At 61.5% G+C, this 16,195-nt stretch overlaps 1 protein-coding gene and 1 long non-coding RNA gene across 9 annotated transcripts in view; one reads left to right on the top strand and one right to left on the bottom strand.

The window, feature by feature from the left end:
* Positions 1-10,837, bottom strand: part of Cep170b (centrosomal protein 170B) — a 25,203-nt gene extending 14,366 nt beyond the window's left edge. For 3 of the 6 annotated variants that reach the window (XM_047539118.1, XM_047539117.1, XM_047539119.1), the window contains exons 1-3: positions 10,176-10,390; positions 7,756-7,887; positions 724-813 (exon numbers count right to left, since the gene is read on the bottom strand). In XM_047539118.1, the coding sequence (XP_047395074.1) occupies positions 724-813; positions 7,756-7,860 (195 nt within the window). In that variant the 5' untranslated portion in view covers positions 7,861-7,887; positions 10,176-10,390. Of the gene's footprint in view, positions 1-723; positions 814-7,755; positions 7,888-8,853; positions 8,951-10,175; positions 10,391-10,663 lie in introns of those variants that run through there. The other 3 variants (XM_047539115.1, XM_047539114.1, XM_047539116.1) reach the window with 3 other exon arrangements.
* LOC124976212 (uncharacterized) lies at positions 10,549-16,195 on the top strand. Of its 3 annotated transcripts, none has more exons than XR_007107014.1 (3): positions 10,549-10,818; positions 11,199-11,359; positions 12,032-16,195. It is a non-coding gene; the product is annotated as an uncharacterized LOC124976212 (long non-coding RNA). The 3 variants fall into 3 exon arrangements; XR_007107013.1 differs by lacking the exon at positions 10,549-10,818 and adding an exon at positions 11,023-11,078; XR_007107015.1 differs by lacking the exon at positions 10,549-10,818 and adding an exon at positions 11,023-11,078 and having other exon boundaries at positions 11,199-11,531.

Genomic DNA, 16,195 nt, shown 5'->3' with positions numbered 1-16,195 from the left:
TCCAGGACAGACGTCCATGCCCCTGCTCTTCCATTCCACACACCTGGCTCCTCTCAGCCAACCCTCCTGCAGTCGGGGCCTCCCTCCTGGTCACCTCCCTGCTCCTGCCAGTGTCAACTCACAAAAGGGAAGGGCACATAGCTCCCATACCCAGAGAGGGCACTCAGGCATGGGTCCTTTCATGGGCGGGTGCCTTTCCCAGCCCTGTCTCCCCTACCACCTGAGGTGTCCACTCACTCGGAGAAAGCAGCCCCACCCATGAAGGTCAAGTTCTAGCCAGTGAGCCCTTCCGGCCTCTGTAGCTAACAAAAAGAGGCTTCCTCCCCAGAAGAGCAGAAGGCCCTGGAGTAGAGGGGGCTGGGGGTGGTGCCAGGGCAGGCACGAAGGGGAGGGGCCAAGGGGTGGGCCAAGCTAGGAAATGAGGGGAGGGGCCAGAGCTGAGGGGAGGGGCCAAGGACAGGAGCTGAGGGGAGGGGCCAGAGCTGAGGGGAGGGGCCAAGCTAGGAAATGAGGGGAGGGGCCAGAGCTGAGGGGAGGGGCCAAGGACAGGAGCTGAGGGGAGGGGCCAGAGCTGAGGGGAGGGGCCAGGACTGAGGAGTGGGGCTAAGGCAGAGTGGAGGGGTTAGAGCTGAAGAGCAGGGTCAGAGAGTAGAAGGGTGGGGCTAGGGCTAAGGGGAAGGTCACTGCAGAAGGGCAGGTCCTGGCAGAGTCTAGCACACTTACCCCGTTGAGGCTGCCCAGGTCCTTCACCCAGTGCTCATCACGGTCCTGGTCGTAGTTGATGACAGCATGCTGTTTGTCCACGCTTCGTGACTGGGGAGGCACACAGATGACCCTCAGAGGCCTCATCTCAAGAAGAGAGGTGCCGCTACAGGCCCACCAGGGTGGAGCACTCCAGCTGCCTGTGCCCTTTGCAATACCAACACTAGCCCCTGAGCCCCACAGTCCCTGGTACAGTACACCCCTTAATGCCCCTGAGCCCCCAATTCTGGCAAAGTGCACCCCTCAATGCTGCCAGGACAGGCCACAGGCTACTAGGGCTAGATGCCTAGGCCACTTCTCCCATCCTCTGTTCCCCCTGGCCTGCCTTCCAGGACTGCCCTCCCCAGTACCCCTTCCCATTCAGCCATGGGAACCCGTGGGAACCCTATGGTCATCTGGGACAGGCTGTTCCCTTCCAAGGGCAGGCAGGGACATCCAGCAGAACCCAGAGGGAAGCTGGTCAGGAGGCCTGTCTCAGGGAGGAATCTCCTTCTCCTCCTCCTGGCCTTGCGCCACAGGAGCACATAGCCTCTAGTGTGACAGACACGTATGCATGTGAATCTCAGGGTCACTCCTATGCTGACGGTCACACAGTTCCATCCTCCAAACCCCGGCAGGCCAGGGCCTGGCACCTGCCGATATCTGCCCACAAACCCCTCAACATACACACAGTACTTCCATACGAGTCTCAGTTTCCCTGGCTACCAGTCTACCCAGGACCTCTTTGAGGACAGTCACCCCAGCTTTCTCATGCTGTCAGCCTTGGCTGGAAGGCCACTGCTGAGCCCCCCATTCCCCACCAGGACAGAAGCAGAGACAAGTCACCTTCTACCTACTTAGGTTCTGCCAGCATGGGCCATGTCACCCAGTCCACAAGGCTATGGATCTCAGGTCTTGGCACCTAGCACCAACCCCACCCCCACACCACAACTCATGTTGCACTGTTGGGGGCTGTGGGGGTCTTGGTGGTGCCTGTGTCTCTGCTGACCCTATCCCCCACATGAGAAGCCACAGGCCTGGGGCCCAGGCAGAGAGGCCAGCAGGACAAGCCAACCCTGGGAAACTATCAAGGACAGTGTGTGCTCCAGGTTGCACCCCCGCAAGACACTGAGGTCATCCTCCTGAGTACCCTGGTGAGATTAAGGGCCTGCAAGGGTGCTCTCCTCCTCCACCACAGGATGGCCGCAGTTCACAAAGCCTGGACCTGCATTCCAGTGGGACTTCCCCCAAGCTGGTCACCCCCGGTGTGGCAAACAGGTCAGGTAGCCTGCCGCACTGGAGAACCCCCCTCCCTGATCCTCTCCACCTGCCCTGCTCCATCAGTAGATAACTGAGGACCAGAAGCCCCCAGGACACAAATTCCTTCCTAGAAGCCCCCGGGACGTGGCCTTCTTTCTTGTCAGAGTCCAGGACACACAGCAGGGGTCGGGTAGGGGTGGACACAGGCAATGCCACATGGATTGGCCAAGGCTTCATGTCTAGCCCCTGCAGGGGTGCCAGGGCAGATCCCAGACAGCGCTGCAGCTGAACAGACTCAAGGTGGCCAGCAGGGCTGAGCCCTGGCCTCCATACTCCCATAAACACTGCCATCATGCTGTCTGCGGAGTGTGCACTCAGAAGCTCCAAGGTGTCTAGTTTGCCCACAAGGACGGTGCTGCGGTGGAGACCTGGGGAGCCACAGAGAAGTACAGGAGACGGGCAGGGGCCACGTCTCATCCTGCACAGACCCTCTGTCCTCTCAGGATGTGGGCAGGGTGTGGGGACTATTGAATCAGGAGAACTGGGTCCTTGGGGTAGCCATCTCTGAGTGACCTCCATTGGCCCAGTCTACATCATTCTTGGGAAATATGGGTTAGTGGCTCAGCTAGCCAACACTTTCCCTGGGAGGCCTCAGGACCAGTCCTGGTCCAACTCACCTGTACCCAGAGCAGCAGGTCTCCGGCAGGGTGGGTCAGACCTTGAGACCCACAGCTCCACGCCCAAGCCCCACCTCTTCCCATCCCAAACTCTTTACCAAAGTTGGCACCCAGCAGCAGCCTCTGCCCTAGAAGGGACAGGCCAGAGGTCATTCCAGACGCTACATCCTCCACTGGACCCCAGCCTGTTCCCCATGGCCTTGGGTGCAGAACTCCTGGTACTTTCTCCTTCTGCTGGCCTTGGTCATCAGCAAAGGGCAGGGGAGGTGCTTGCGGGACACTGGCACTCCTTCCTCTGGGCCTTGGTGTCCCAAGGAAGAGGGTTGGAGGAGCTTCCCCCCCTTTGGGGCCACAGGGTAGAGGGAATTGGCAGCCCTCAAGGAGGATTGTGGGTGCTTGGGGCTCAGACCACTTAACTGCCCCCCTGGGCTACCCTGAATAACGGCACCATGATTCCTACCTCAGAGTCCACTCTGGCAAGTGGGAGGTCTGGGGCTCTGAGATGGGGCTGGGGGCTCACCTCTGCCTGAACCCCATCGTATGCACAGGCCGGCTCCCTGTCTCCCCTGCTAGACATTCGGAAGGAGCCCACTGCCTCAGAGCCAGGCTCTGGAAGGGACAGGGAGGAGGAGTGTGGCGGGGGGGCTTCGGAAGGTGCCTAGGGTAGCTCCCGGCTCTGCTGGCCTGAGGCAGCTGGGACGGGCAGCTAGGACTCCATATTGGCTGAGGATTGAGCCCTGGAAGGGCTTCCCCTGACCTTTCCATCAGGGGCCCCCTGGGCCTGCTGTCTAGCACCCAGACTCCCTGGACACCCTCCAGGCCCCTCCTGGGAGCGCCGGCCCAGCATACCCCCTGCCACTCCCAGGCACACACATCACTGGTCTTCATCCTTGGCCCTCGAGCTGCAGCCATTCCACGGCCACTCCCCGTCATCCCAAACCCCACCTGGCCCTTGTCAGCATTCTGATCTTGTCACTCTGCTGCTGAAACTTCCTGGGACTGCCCCTGGCCTTGGAGGAACAGTGGCCTTGCCTGAGAGCCACAGGCTCTGGGGACCTCTCCATGCCCTCTCCCTGCCAGTCTACCATCTGGTTCTGGCCACGCCCCTCTGGGACTCTGAAAGCATAATCACTTAGACCCTCACCTGGTCCTGGGTTGTGGCCCACACAACGGTCTCTGCAGGCCCACCACCTGCCCTGTGCCCACCACCTGCTCTCTCCCAGAAAGATGCCCCCCACCCCAGGTTCCCAGTCTTTGGACTTAACACAGGGGTCCCACCACCCCCAATCACACCTGGGCCTGGGCTGCCCACCTACTCCCAGGGCTGACCCTCCACTGCTGGCCAGGGCCTTGACCCAGACGAACTTCTGCCATGCCCCTCGCAGATCACAGGAGCACCAGGGATGCAGTGTCCCTCTTCCAGAAACCTCCATCCTAACCCTGACACTTCAGGCCAGAAGCAGACGCCCTCTTGCCAAGCCCACACGCCCGGGGGCTAGAGGCCAGTCCCCCCGGGAAGCAGCTCCTGGCCCAGCCTCAGGACCTGAAACACACGAACCAGGGCCTGCAGGAAGGAACGCCTCCGTGCAGTGGGTGACCGCAGAGCATGAAGCGGCCAGAAGCCTCAGAGTTGGGAGAGGAGGTCCCACAGTTTGTGCTCACTTTTAAATGGAATGAAGATGTGTCTCCAAAGTGCCTATCTGATGTCCTTGGTAGAGGAGAGCCCTGAACTGGCTGTGCTGACCCTGGTGGTGGCCACAACCCAAGGTTCTGGGCACACCCTCCTGCCAGCTCATCTCCAGCGTCATGCCAGAGCACACAGCAGGCTGGCTGGATTTGTGTGCAGGGGCTCCCGGGGATCCTCTGGCTGTGTTGTCCAGGAAGCAACAGTCCCAGTCCCGGATGTCACACGTGCCCATGGACAGCCTGGGTGGAGGCCCAGAGGACAGAGGATGCCTGCCCACATGCTGGCAGCACGCGCGTGTGACGTGTGCCTGAGGTCGGTGGGCACACACCATGTGTGTGCGGGCTCACCTGTGCGTGCATGCCTCTGCATCCCGTGGCCTGTACCCAGCTCTTCTCAGGCCTACAGAGGAGCAGACTGTGCAGAGCAAATAGGCCCTGGAAAGCTTGGTCTACAGGTGGCACGTGCCACAGCCAGTGGCTCTGTCCCCAGAACGCAGACCCCCAGCTCCTCTGCCCTGCTTGGCCCAGGCCAAGTCCCTCCTGCCTAGCTGTGGCACGGCCACGGTCGTCTGGCCCCACTGTACCCCACGAGGCTCTCCTTCCCGAAGAGGCCCTTCCTGCCTGGCCCCTCGGCTACTCCTGCTGGCCCTCCCTGCTCATGCTGTGTGCCCGGTGGGCCCTGTAGCTCCAGTCTGTGCACAGTGCCAGCCCTTCGCATCTCTCCCCACAGGGGAGAGGAGAATCTCACTGATGGCTAACGTTGTTTGTGCCCAGCTGATGCCTGGAGTGGACTGTTCTGAGCCCAGAGTGGGAGCGAGGTGAGGGGACGAAGGTACAGAGGACTGCAAAGGGACCCAGAGAGGAGGCCAGGGTCACTCCAGGAGCCAAGAGGAAGGAGCTGGCTGGTGGGCTGGGGTGGGGACTGGTAGTCCTCATAGGGAGGTGAAAGTGACCAGGTCCCCTGGGGAACCGGGGCAGGCATGGGGGCTGGGAGCCCTGCCGTGAATGGCCGGCTGGAGGTGTGGGCTGAGGGGGGAGGCAGCGCAGGGACGGAGGGCACCTCTGACGCCCGTGCAGCCGTGGGCGGGGGGCAGAAACCAGGGTCAAGTGGGCACAGGACAGTGTGACCACTGGGCCACAGGCAGGAGCAGAGGGGCCGAGGGGCCTGGAGCGGAGGGCCCAGAAAGCCACTGGGAGGTGACGACAACGGGTCCTGAGGGCCCGGAGGGGTGGCCATCAAGGGAAGGCAGCTGGGGTGGCTGGAGACCAGCTGGCATGGGGGCAAGGGGTTCGGGGTGAGGATGTAGGCTGGCCCCACAGAGGTGGCTCCACAGGGGAGTGAGGAGGGAAGGAGGCTGGCCCCACACAGGCCGGCACGGGGAGGGGCGCGGCCTGCACTCGCTCTGTCCTGCGCCAACCGCTCCAGCCTCGGTTCCCCATGCAGGATGTCACATGGCAGCACTTCCTGGGACATGGAGGGCAGGCCAGGGGCCACCTGGCAAGGAGACCCGAGAAACCACCATGGTCCTGCCTTGCTCAGGCCTCTGTCACCACCAGGTGAGAAACAGGAATTGGTCCTCAGCCCCGCTCTGGCACCCCAGCACCTAAGAACAGCAGGGAGCAGAGCCAGGGCAGGGGCGGTGGGAGCACCTAGGTGGGTCGCCTGCGCCCCAGGCTCACTCTGGCTCTGCTCAAAGGCCCCAGTGCTGCTTCCTCCCAGAGCCTCCTGGCCACCTGGGGGATGGCAGGGCATTACCCTCACCACGCCTGCAAGAGGACAATGCAGCTCCATGGTCCTCACTGGGGAGCAACCGGCCAGGTCCAGCTGTGGGCTGCACTACAAGGCTGGGGACACAGCCCAAGACCCCCACCCACCTTACTGTCTTGGTGCTTTTAAATGAGTAAAAATCATCAACACGTAGCTTCAAGGCACATGAAAATGACAGGAGGCAAGTGTCCTACGCACTGGCCTTGCCCATCCCTGCCCATCCCTGCCTGTCCCTGTGGTCTGCAGCTGTCTTCAAGCTACAGCGGCCCTGTAGGGGCAGTGGGTAGTACTGGCTTGCTGCTCCTGCAGTCCCTGACACAGTCTGACCACCTACCAGAGGCACCAAGAGGGTGGAGGACAGAGAATGTTCTGGATCAAAGGAACAATGTGAGGGGTGCTAGGTGCAGATCCAGGTACATCAGAGAACATGTGGAGAGAGGCCAGGGTGTCTGGCTTGGCCCAACCTGCCCTCAGACAATACACCTTAAACTGGGCCTTTGCAGGCTATGGAAACACTGCTCATAGTGCGGGGGCTGGAAGGGCAAGATCAAGGTGCCTGAGTCTTCTAGGCAAAAGGGTGAGCAAGCTTCTGCAGGCTCCACTAGGGCCCTAATCCCATTCCTAAGGACCCTCAGGCCTCATGGCCCCAAAAGCCCCACCTCTCAAAGTCATCCCACTGGGGTTACGTTTCTACATGTGAATTCAGAGGGGACACAAACACTCAGACGCAGCACAGACACAAACGGAGCGTCACTGGGGCAGGGCTTACCCTGGACGGAGGTCAACAAACATTTGCCACCCAGGTGAATGTGCATGTGCTGGCACCCCTGCCACAACCCAAGCCCTGCCCACCTGTCAGAGCCTTGTGCACCCAGGGAGTGTGCAGGGGGAGCAGGGTTGCACACGGAGGCGAGGTCCAAGAGAGGCCAAGGCCAACCTGCAACACCCCTGGGGGGCTGCAAACGCCCCTGTACCCAAGTGACTCCTCGTCTGGACAGACAGGGTTGCCCAATAGGATGTTCTCCTTCTTCTGAGAGTCCCATGAGGGGCCAGGGCCCACGTGCCACGCGCGCTGAAGGGTGGGGTGGGGGCGGGCTGCCGGGAGCCCAGCTCACTTACACCAGCAGGAAAGGAGACCCCAGGCCAGGACGGCAACACTGCGCTGTTTTCCCAAACAGCCCAATGAGAAGCCCCGAGAAGCCAGCCCAGACTCTGAAACCCAGGGCAGCCAGAGAGAACTTTCTGGCTGCCGAGCCCTGCTCCCACCTGGGGCACCATCGGGAGGTCCCCCGGCTTCTACCTGGACACATCTAGGAACAAGGCCACCAGGACCATCCTGGGACAGCCCTGATGGCTGGGCAATGAGGACACAGAATGCCCTCTTTCCAGCACCTTCTGCGGTGGGTCCTCAGCCCTCTGTCTGCACAGGGCACTGTCTCACCTTCCTGGGCCCTAATGCTCTGAGGATCCAACAGCAACCCAGGCATTTTCCCATCAGAAATAGGCCTGACATCAGAAGCCTGTGCCCACAGCACACTCACGTCCAGATGTGCCCACAAGAGGCCCCAGCGCCCAGCTGTGGGTCCTAGGGCCCAGGCAGAGATGCCCCCAGACCCCACTCACCTGCAACATGAGCTCGCACTCATCGCGCCCCACGAAGATGAGCTCGCGTGGGAGCCGGTGGCGGGTGCCGCTGCTGCTCACCAGGAACCACGACGTGACACTCATCTTGGTGCTGACGAGGCCTATCTGGCCCTAGAGGGAGGTGGTCATCAGAGTGAGGATCCCTGGCCTGGGCCTTGGCCCCGTGGACACACCTGAGGCCCAGCAAAGATCTGCCCATCTAAACTCAAACTGGTTGATTCCAGAAATGCAGGACTTCAGCCACAGCAGGCCACCCAACCCTCCCCACGTGGCCTGAGTCGACTGCCTTTGTCTCTATGACCTGCCTCCCCTCCAACGCTTCCCTGTGGACCCCCCAGGTCCCCCCATCCTTCACCCACCAACACATATTCCCCGTATCTCTATGTGCCAAGGGACAAGGTCCATGGGATGATGGCTGCACTGCCTGTGTGTGGACCTACATGTCCACCTGACCCACCAGGAGCAGAGGGCCACGTCCCCCAGGGGGATGCTCCGGAAGCCCTGACACAACAAGGCCCTGGAGCCCAAGACTGGCTCCATCGTGGCTCAGTGGAAATGTAAGAGCCATGGCCTTGTTTAAACATCATGAAGGACTTGTAAGCTTTGAGAGCAGAGCACGAGCTCTGTGCCAGGGCACAGGTCCATGCCCAGGAGTCAGCCCTGGGGCTGAGTCCCTGCACATCACAAGCCACTCCACATAGACTTAGGAGGAGATGTGTCAAAGGTGACCAGAAGACTAGTCAAGAGGTGAGAGCAACAACCCAGGACAGAGGCGACAGTGACTAGGGCCCAGTGAGAGCAGGGGGTGGCGGGGACAGGGCCACCACACACAGTGGTGTGGAGTTGGACATGAGAGTGGGGCAGAGGAACTGGGAAGGACTCCAGGGTCCTGGACAGAGCTGGACAGGTGGGGCCACTGCTAAGCTGGGAAGTCACACAGGATGCCCCCCCAGGTCTCCCAGGAAGTGCACACAGTCTACACATATAAGGTCACACAGTCACCCTCTGCCCTTGGGGGCCAGGCCTTATACTGCAAAGCCCGATGCCCACACCCAGAGGCTAAGCTGAGCTCTTTACCTAGGTCTCAGCTCCCTTCCAGGTGGGCAGTGGGCAAGACCAACACTGGGCTCCACCCACAGGAATGCCCAAATGGCCATGCATCCCACGGTGTACTGCACCTTGCCAAGCAGGTAGGAAGATGTAGAAAAATCTGCACCAGGAGAAGGCAGTTCCAGGTTGCTAGAATGTCCCCTCATCTTGGGGCCCCTGCCCTTTCTTAGGGCCCAGCCTCAGAGAGGCAGGCACTGGAGGCCTAGGGGTGAAACTTCAAAGTCTCCACAGCCCTAGATGGCAGACACAGGGCCTCCATAACCCTACCTCCCAGAAAGTCCTAACCCTGCTGGAGGAGATGACAGGGTTTTCCAGAGAGACCCCACCCCATCAGTGAATCTCCCAGCCCCCATGCAGCCTCAGATCTCATGCTCTGCTGTCACCTGCTGCCAGTTCCCTGTGGCCAGCAGACTCCCCAGAGGAGGCCACAGTCTCTGCATACAGCAAAGGGAGGTCAAGCCCCCAGAGCCTGGTCAGGCAGCTCTGCAGGAGCCACGCCACACACTGTCACCACCATCCCATCCTGAAAAGGCCTGGGAGTCACCCGAGCTCCCCAGAAGCCTGCCGCGGGTTTGGGGCTGGGCTGGCCTGGCCATCGTTGCTAGGAGGGAGAATAATAAACACCCCAAACTTGTCCCCTCTGCTATCCCAGCCAGAAGGGCCACAGCCCGGAGGGGAGGAGGAAAGGAGGTGGTGATGCGGAGGGGTGGGGGCAGCGGCGAGGTAGGCAGGCTGCTGGAAGGAGCAGACAGGCTGGAGACAGGCCGAGAGGAGGCAGGGACAGCGGGGAGACGGCGGCGGCGGCGAAGGGAAATGAGGAGAGAGGAGGAGGAGGAAGACGGAGGGAGGGACCGCGGGAGGAGGGGGACCGGGCCAGGAGGGAGGAGGCCGGGAGGCGGCCGGGCGGGAGCGCCAGGCCCGGAGGGGGAGGGAGCGGCGCCTTCTCCTGAATCAGCGCTGGTCGGGGGCGGCCATGGCCCTGCCGGTGCCAGGGCGGGGACCCAGGTCCAGGCCTGCCCCCTCTACAGGCCGCGTAGACTCGCACCGGGCAGGCCGCGTAGACAGGCGCTAGGCAGCCGCCTCCTGCCTGGCGCAGACCTGGGCCGCCTCCGCGGCGGCGGGGACCGGCCTGGCCAGGTGCGCCGGCGGCCCCCGCCCCGCGCCTTTGTCGGGGCCGCGCGGGTCCCCGCTCCCCTCCGTGCCCTCCCCGCGCGCCGTGCGGCCCGAAGGCGCGCAGGTGCCGGCGGCCCGAGGCCCTGCCGCGGCGAGAGCGGGCTGGCGCGTCCTACCTGCGGCTCCGTCTCGGCCCCCGGCTCGGCCGCCTGGTCCCGGCTCGGCCCGGCTCGGCCCGGCCCTCCCGCCCGGCCGGCCGAGCGCTGGGCGGGGCCGCCGCCTAAGACATGCCCGGCGCGGCCCGCACGCTCGCGGCAGCCCCGGCCGAGCCCACGGGCAGAGCGGCGGCCGGCGACCTCGCGCGGCGGGTCCCTGACGTCTGCGGGCGGCACGCCCCGCCCCCGCCCGCGGCCCCGCCCCCGGGCCCGCCCCGCCCCGCCCCCGCCGGAAACCAGGTTAGGGCGGGGCGGCCGGCAGGTGAGCGAGCCCTCGCGGGCGCCGCCCCAGGCCCGCGGCCCCGGGCCCCGCCGTCGCCTCCGCCCTCGCCCCGCCCCCTGCCCAGCCGCCCCGCCCCCGCCCACCTGCCCACCTTCCTCTGGGCGCATCCCGGACCCACTCCCCTCGGGTCCCCGCCCCATCGCGGGTCCCAGGCGGGGTCCGGTCCCTGCGTCCGGGGCGGAACCCGGCTGGCACGGCAGCTCGGTCTCCTGGCCCTGGGCCTGCGGGTTAACGCTTAACTACGCTTCCAGAGTCCAGCCGCATCCCTAGCCCCCAACCTTTGGCCCCAGCGGCCCAAACGAGGGGTGGAGGGTGAAGGAGGTAGGGTGAACCCCAGCCCGATCTGGGCCTTTCCTCCCGTGCACACCGCGCCCGGCGGATGGGGCGTGCGTCCAGTCGCCTTACCTCCGACCGCACCTCTCCAGGCCGGGCGGGGGTGGGGCGGTAGGCGTCGGCGCGGCCCTACCTGGACGCTCTCTGTGGGCCAGACCCCGGGGGCGGGGGCGGGGCTCGGGCCGGGAGCTCGGGAGGCACTCCGGGTTCCTAGGATAAGTTCTCACGGGCGGCGCGCTCCGTGCCAGGTACGACTGGAGAGGCGTCCAGTGTCCCCAGAGCCGAGACGGAGAAGGGATTAGCGCTGGGGGCGGGCGTCTCTGGAGACGCTGTGAACGAATTTTCAAGAGGACGTTCCTGCATTCCAGGTGGGGAAAAGGCGTGAGCAAAGGTGTGGAGGAGGGAAGCCAAAGTGGGACCCTATCCTAAGGGTGCTGGAGCGGCTGGACCTGCCCGGACTGCGACAGCGCCAGTCCTGCCTCGCACCCGGACCTACTGGCCATTCTGCGGCGCCTCTCCACAGCCTGTGGTAACATTCGCTGGGCCCGATCTGGGAACAGGAGCATGGGGTGGGGTCGGATGTACCCCAGGACAGAAAGAAGCCCGCACCGGTCATGCGCTGGGGGAGACTGGGGAAACCACGGGAGTGTGCCAGGTGGTGGACAGCCTGAGGACGCCAAGGAAGAACCTGTGTGGAGGAGGTGGGATTGTGGGGGAAGGGGAGGGACCTGTGGCCCAGTGATCAGGCATTTGGACTCCATCCCGAGAACAATGTGGCGCCAAAGGCATGATGCCAGCTGAGACCTGTTCAGATGAAGGCTTTAGAGAGCACTCAGGTGTCTTCGTGGGTGGGTGGTAGAACTTGGAAGGGGTAGGCCTGGCGTCCAGCCATAGGTCCTGAGCTGAAGAGTGGGCAGAGGGTGCCTGAAGGAGGGCAGATCTAGTGAGAACCAGGAGGAAGAGGGTCGCCTCCTTCCCAGTGAGTGTAGAGGGGTCGCAGGCCCTCTCTCCTGGAAACTCCACCTGCTTCCTTCTGCCCTCTTCAGCCCTCTCAGGGCTCTTAGGAAGCCCCGTCCAAGGGGACTTAATCTCCCTCCTGGTTTTGCCTACCTCTGTCCACATCTTGTTAAGTGACCCTTTATAAAAGTCATTTTTTTTCTATTTTTGCCTTTCTTCTGCTGGGACCTGGCCTTCCTCCAAGGGGAGGGACTGCCCCCGGTTCTTCCTGGGCCTCCCGAGCCAGCTGCGTGGAGGTACTAGGCCAAGGTAGCTGCACCAGGAGGGCAGATGTGGAGTCAGCAGTGGAGCCGTGGACACACCCGTAGGCCTGAGCACACCCAGGTGAGTGGGCCAGTGACATTCTGGTGCTCCAGAGTTGGGGAGCTGTATCGGTCCTGCCCAAGCACCACGATGCTAGAAGCCCTCAGGGACAGATGGTGACCCTCCTTAGTGCACACTAAAAACCCACTGGGAGACCGGAAGAGGAACTCAAGGAGGACATAAGGCTCCAGTGCCCTCAAGTTGATACAGGCATTAAATGCAACCCTAGTAAAATTAGCTTCAGATAGTTTTATAAATACACAAAAATTCTAAACTCCATGAAGAAATAAAGATGCAAAAATGTCTCGTCTTGAAGGACTGGAGTAGAGTTTCTCCAAAGAAGAGACCCAAGCAGCCAATAGGCACACGAAAAGAAGCTGACACCACTAATCATTAGGAAATGCAAATCAAAACTACAAGGAGGTACTGCCTTGCTATTGCCCAAGCAAACCTAGTGTTGTGGTGGGGGCCGAGGAACTGGCACGTGCCTGTGTGCACTGTTGTGAGAACATAAGATGGTTCAGTTGCTACAGAGCGCAGGAGGGCAGTTCCGAACCTAAAAACTAAAAGTCACCACCAGTGCCACGTGGGTAGAGCGGAACGTGGGACCTGAGCAGACAGCTCTGTACGCCCATGTTCACCACAGCACTGCTCACAACAGCCCCGAGGGGCAGAGCCTGCAGCCGCGGCAGCCAGAGTGTGTGCTATGAACCTGCATTAAATCTCCCAAAGACACCTGGACACAGCGCAGCCTGGACGACCCGTAACACTATGCTGAGGGGAACAGCCAGTCTCAGGGGCCCAGTGCTGAACCAGTCCGCTCACAGAGGCTCCTGGTGTGGTCAGATCCACAGGGACCTGGGTGGCGTGGTGGGTACCTGGGGTGGGGCGAGGGGAACGATGAATCAGGGTCTACTGGGGAGTTGCAGTTTGGGGAGATGGAAAAGTTCTGGAGCTGGAGGGAGGCCATGGCCCCGTGGCAGTGTGGGTCCTTAGTGCCACTGGACTGGTGACTGGGAATGGTCCCTGGGGAAATGGTGTGTTTTGGTTATTCTACTATATGATAAAATGGGACGAAGAGCCCATAGAACTTGGAGAAGGAGAAGAAGGAGGATCTAGCACTGCCAGCAGGTAGCCTGTCCTGGGGCCACCGGGACATTCTGTTAGCAGCCTACTGGACCCAGGCCTGAGGTCTGCATGGCCACTTAGAGCGATTAGTTGTGCATGTAAAGTCCAGGAGGAACGGGGAGTGATTTTGGAATCAGGGTGTTGAGACAAGAGGGTGGTCTCCTGGAGAAAACCTGCCCGTGGACCCCATCCCACACCTGACGGGGAAATGCACTCCCTACACGAGAAGTCTAAATGCAAAAAACAAAACCACGAAAGCATTCGAAGGAAACGCAGGAGTTTATTTCACAATCCCAAGACGAGGAAGGTTTTTCTAAGCAGGACACAAAAACAAAAGCCTTAAAACACATTCCTGCAAAGCTTAACAAATTACAAACGGCAACAATTGCACTGACACTGGTTTTAGAATCAAAGGAACTGCAACATGCAGGGGATCGGAAGGCGCATGCCCACAAGTGCCGGTGCCACCTGGGCACAGACAGTAGGTGCCGGTGAGGAAGGGGCTGCGCCGGGAGGGGCCGTGGCTGCTGCTGCGGGTGCTTCGCTTCACCCACGGTCAGAAGTGCAAGTGGGTTCTAGGGGAGAGGGCCGCTCAGCTGCTGGCAGCGTGTGGGTGAGTTGGGGTGCAGGTAGAGGGGCCTTGGTCCCTCCTGTCTCCCCAGGCACTGCTGGGATTGTTCTGCTGAGGAAGCTCATTAACAGGAATTGTGCTGTATTTGTTTCCATTGTGGGATGAGGTCTTGCTATGTTGCCCAGGCTATGTTGCTTTAATCTTCAGGGCAGAGAATCAGGAGGCAGGGAGTCCCAAAGAATGGCCCAGAATCGTGGGAATGTCCAGCAGGTCATGTGGGTTTGGGTCAAGGACACCATGACCTCAGGGTCAGACAGGGCCCAGCTAGTACCTGGGGCTGGAGGCTGTATGTAGGTGTCCCTTGGGAGTTGCAGTGGGGGTCAGTGGCCTCCCTTGCCCTACACAGCTGGCCCTGCCTGGCCTCAAATGTCCTGAAGCCTACAAGGGAGCAGGGCCGGGCCACCCTCAGTCACATACTGACCCCACATCCTGCCCTCTGGGACTCTGTCCAGGGGTCTCTGATCAAACACACCCTCTGGGAGTCGGGGAGTAGATCATGGGACCCCTGTGGCCCCTGCTCTGACTTCCTGTGTTTGGTCATTAGTCTCACAAGCAGTATAAGCTTCCAGTCACCAAGAGGCCCCTGAGAACTGGTGCATTTGCTACTTATGGGAGAAGGCTGAGGTGCTGGCGCTGGGGGCCCCAACAATGGCTTGTCTAGTTGTCTGTCCAGGTACTCCTTTGCCAGTGACCAGAAACCCAGGTCAGCTGCAACCAGCAGCTGGGCTTCCTAAGCTGGGTCAAATAGCACCTCCACAAACTGGTTCCTTCGCAGGTGACTTCCTCTACTTTAAGTGTCCACCACATGGCCATTTAGGCCTCTGCAGGCCTGTCCAGCCCATGAGCTAGCAGGAATCACCGGTGGCTGGGTCCCTGGGTGCAGCAGTCCCAGTGGGGCCGGTCTGTCTGCATGCTGCCAGCCCAGGCAGCTCGGGCAGGAGCAGGATTCAGGAGAGAGGGGCAGGGCAGGCCCTTCCTTCAGGCCTCTGCTCCCCACAGAGGTATGGAGGCCCGGTGCTCTCCAGGCTGGGTGCTCCCCTTCTGAGACCCAGCCCTCCGCCCTCGGACTCAGCTCTAACGCCCAGATAACTGTCTGTACACAGCAGGAGGTCCCAGGCCATAAACACTGCTGAGGGGCATTCTGTCCAACCTGTCCACCCGGCAGAGAGCCCCCGGCACAACCTGGGGGTAGGTGACACTCTTGTGCCCCAGGGAGGCAACTTTGCCCTCCACTCCTGTGTGGGGGCAGCGGGAAGCTTGGGGAGAGTGTGACTGCAAGCTTAGGGGCAGGTCCCCCGCCCGCCTGTGCCACTCCCACGCAGCACGACCCGGAGTGCAGTGACCCTGCTGGCCCACGCTGCCCACCCCGCTCGGCCTCCACAGCCGTGTTCCACCCCCGCTGCGCGTGCCTGCCTCCTGCATTCATGCCCCCAGCCCCAATGCCCCCGTGGCCGCTCCCCGTTGCTTTCTGCCTTCGCGGCTCCACCTCTGGCCCCGGGCTTGTGAGGCCAGTCTGGGTGTGACAGTGATGAGCTGTAGGGAGAAGTAGCGGGGACCCCCATGTTCCTGTCTGAGCATCTGACGGGCCGCAGAGCCGTCTCCCTCGTGGCCAGGCGGGTTCCCAACCTTCACCCTCCGCACGCGGCCCGCAGTTCTCTTGGCGGACAAGGCCCAGAGAAGGTCTGAGAGCCGCTTCCCTTCTGTGGGAATCCTTTCTCCAGGATTCACCAGACCAAAAGAGTGTTTTGGTCACCTGCTGTAGAACCCCGCTTCCAACGCCACCCGTCAGGCCCTGATGGTCACCTGCCCCGCAGCCTTCCAGCACAGCTGGTGCTTTCAGCCACCCAGGGACGGCTCTCCATCTCAGCGGGGGCACCAGGTCCAGGGCCGGGCATAGGAACATGCCCAGCTTTTAGTCAAGGAGATGTGAGAAGCATGCTGTTTGGAGGGAGGGCATGTTTCTGGGAATGCTATTCTTCCTATTAAAGAAATAACCTGGCCAAGTTTGTGATCCAGTGGTTTAGCATCTGCCTGGCATGCGTGAAGCCCAGGGTTTGGTCTCCAGCACTGCAAAACAAATAAATTAATAAATAAAGAGATGGGGTACGGTGAAACACCCTCTTCCCTGCATTTGCTGCATTTTCTGGGATAGTTTGTGATGGTTGGAGCTGCAGCAGATATTTTGTGACCAAGAGGAGAATACCTAGAGCAGAGTAGAGAGGCAATTCCAGATCCCTGTCCTAGTCGAGCTGCCCCAACATGGATGGACTCATCAATCTCATTAAA

Source organism: Sciurus carolinensis, chromosome 2 (genome assembly GCF_902686445.1).
Source record: "Sciurus carolinensis chromosome 2, mSciCar1.2, whole genome shotgun sequence".
NCBI lineage: Eukaryota > Metazoa > Chordata > Mammalia > Rodentia > Sciuridae > Sciurus > Sciurus carolinensis.
This window is presented reverse-complemented; position numbering and strand designations above follow the sequence as displayed.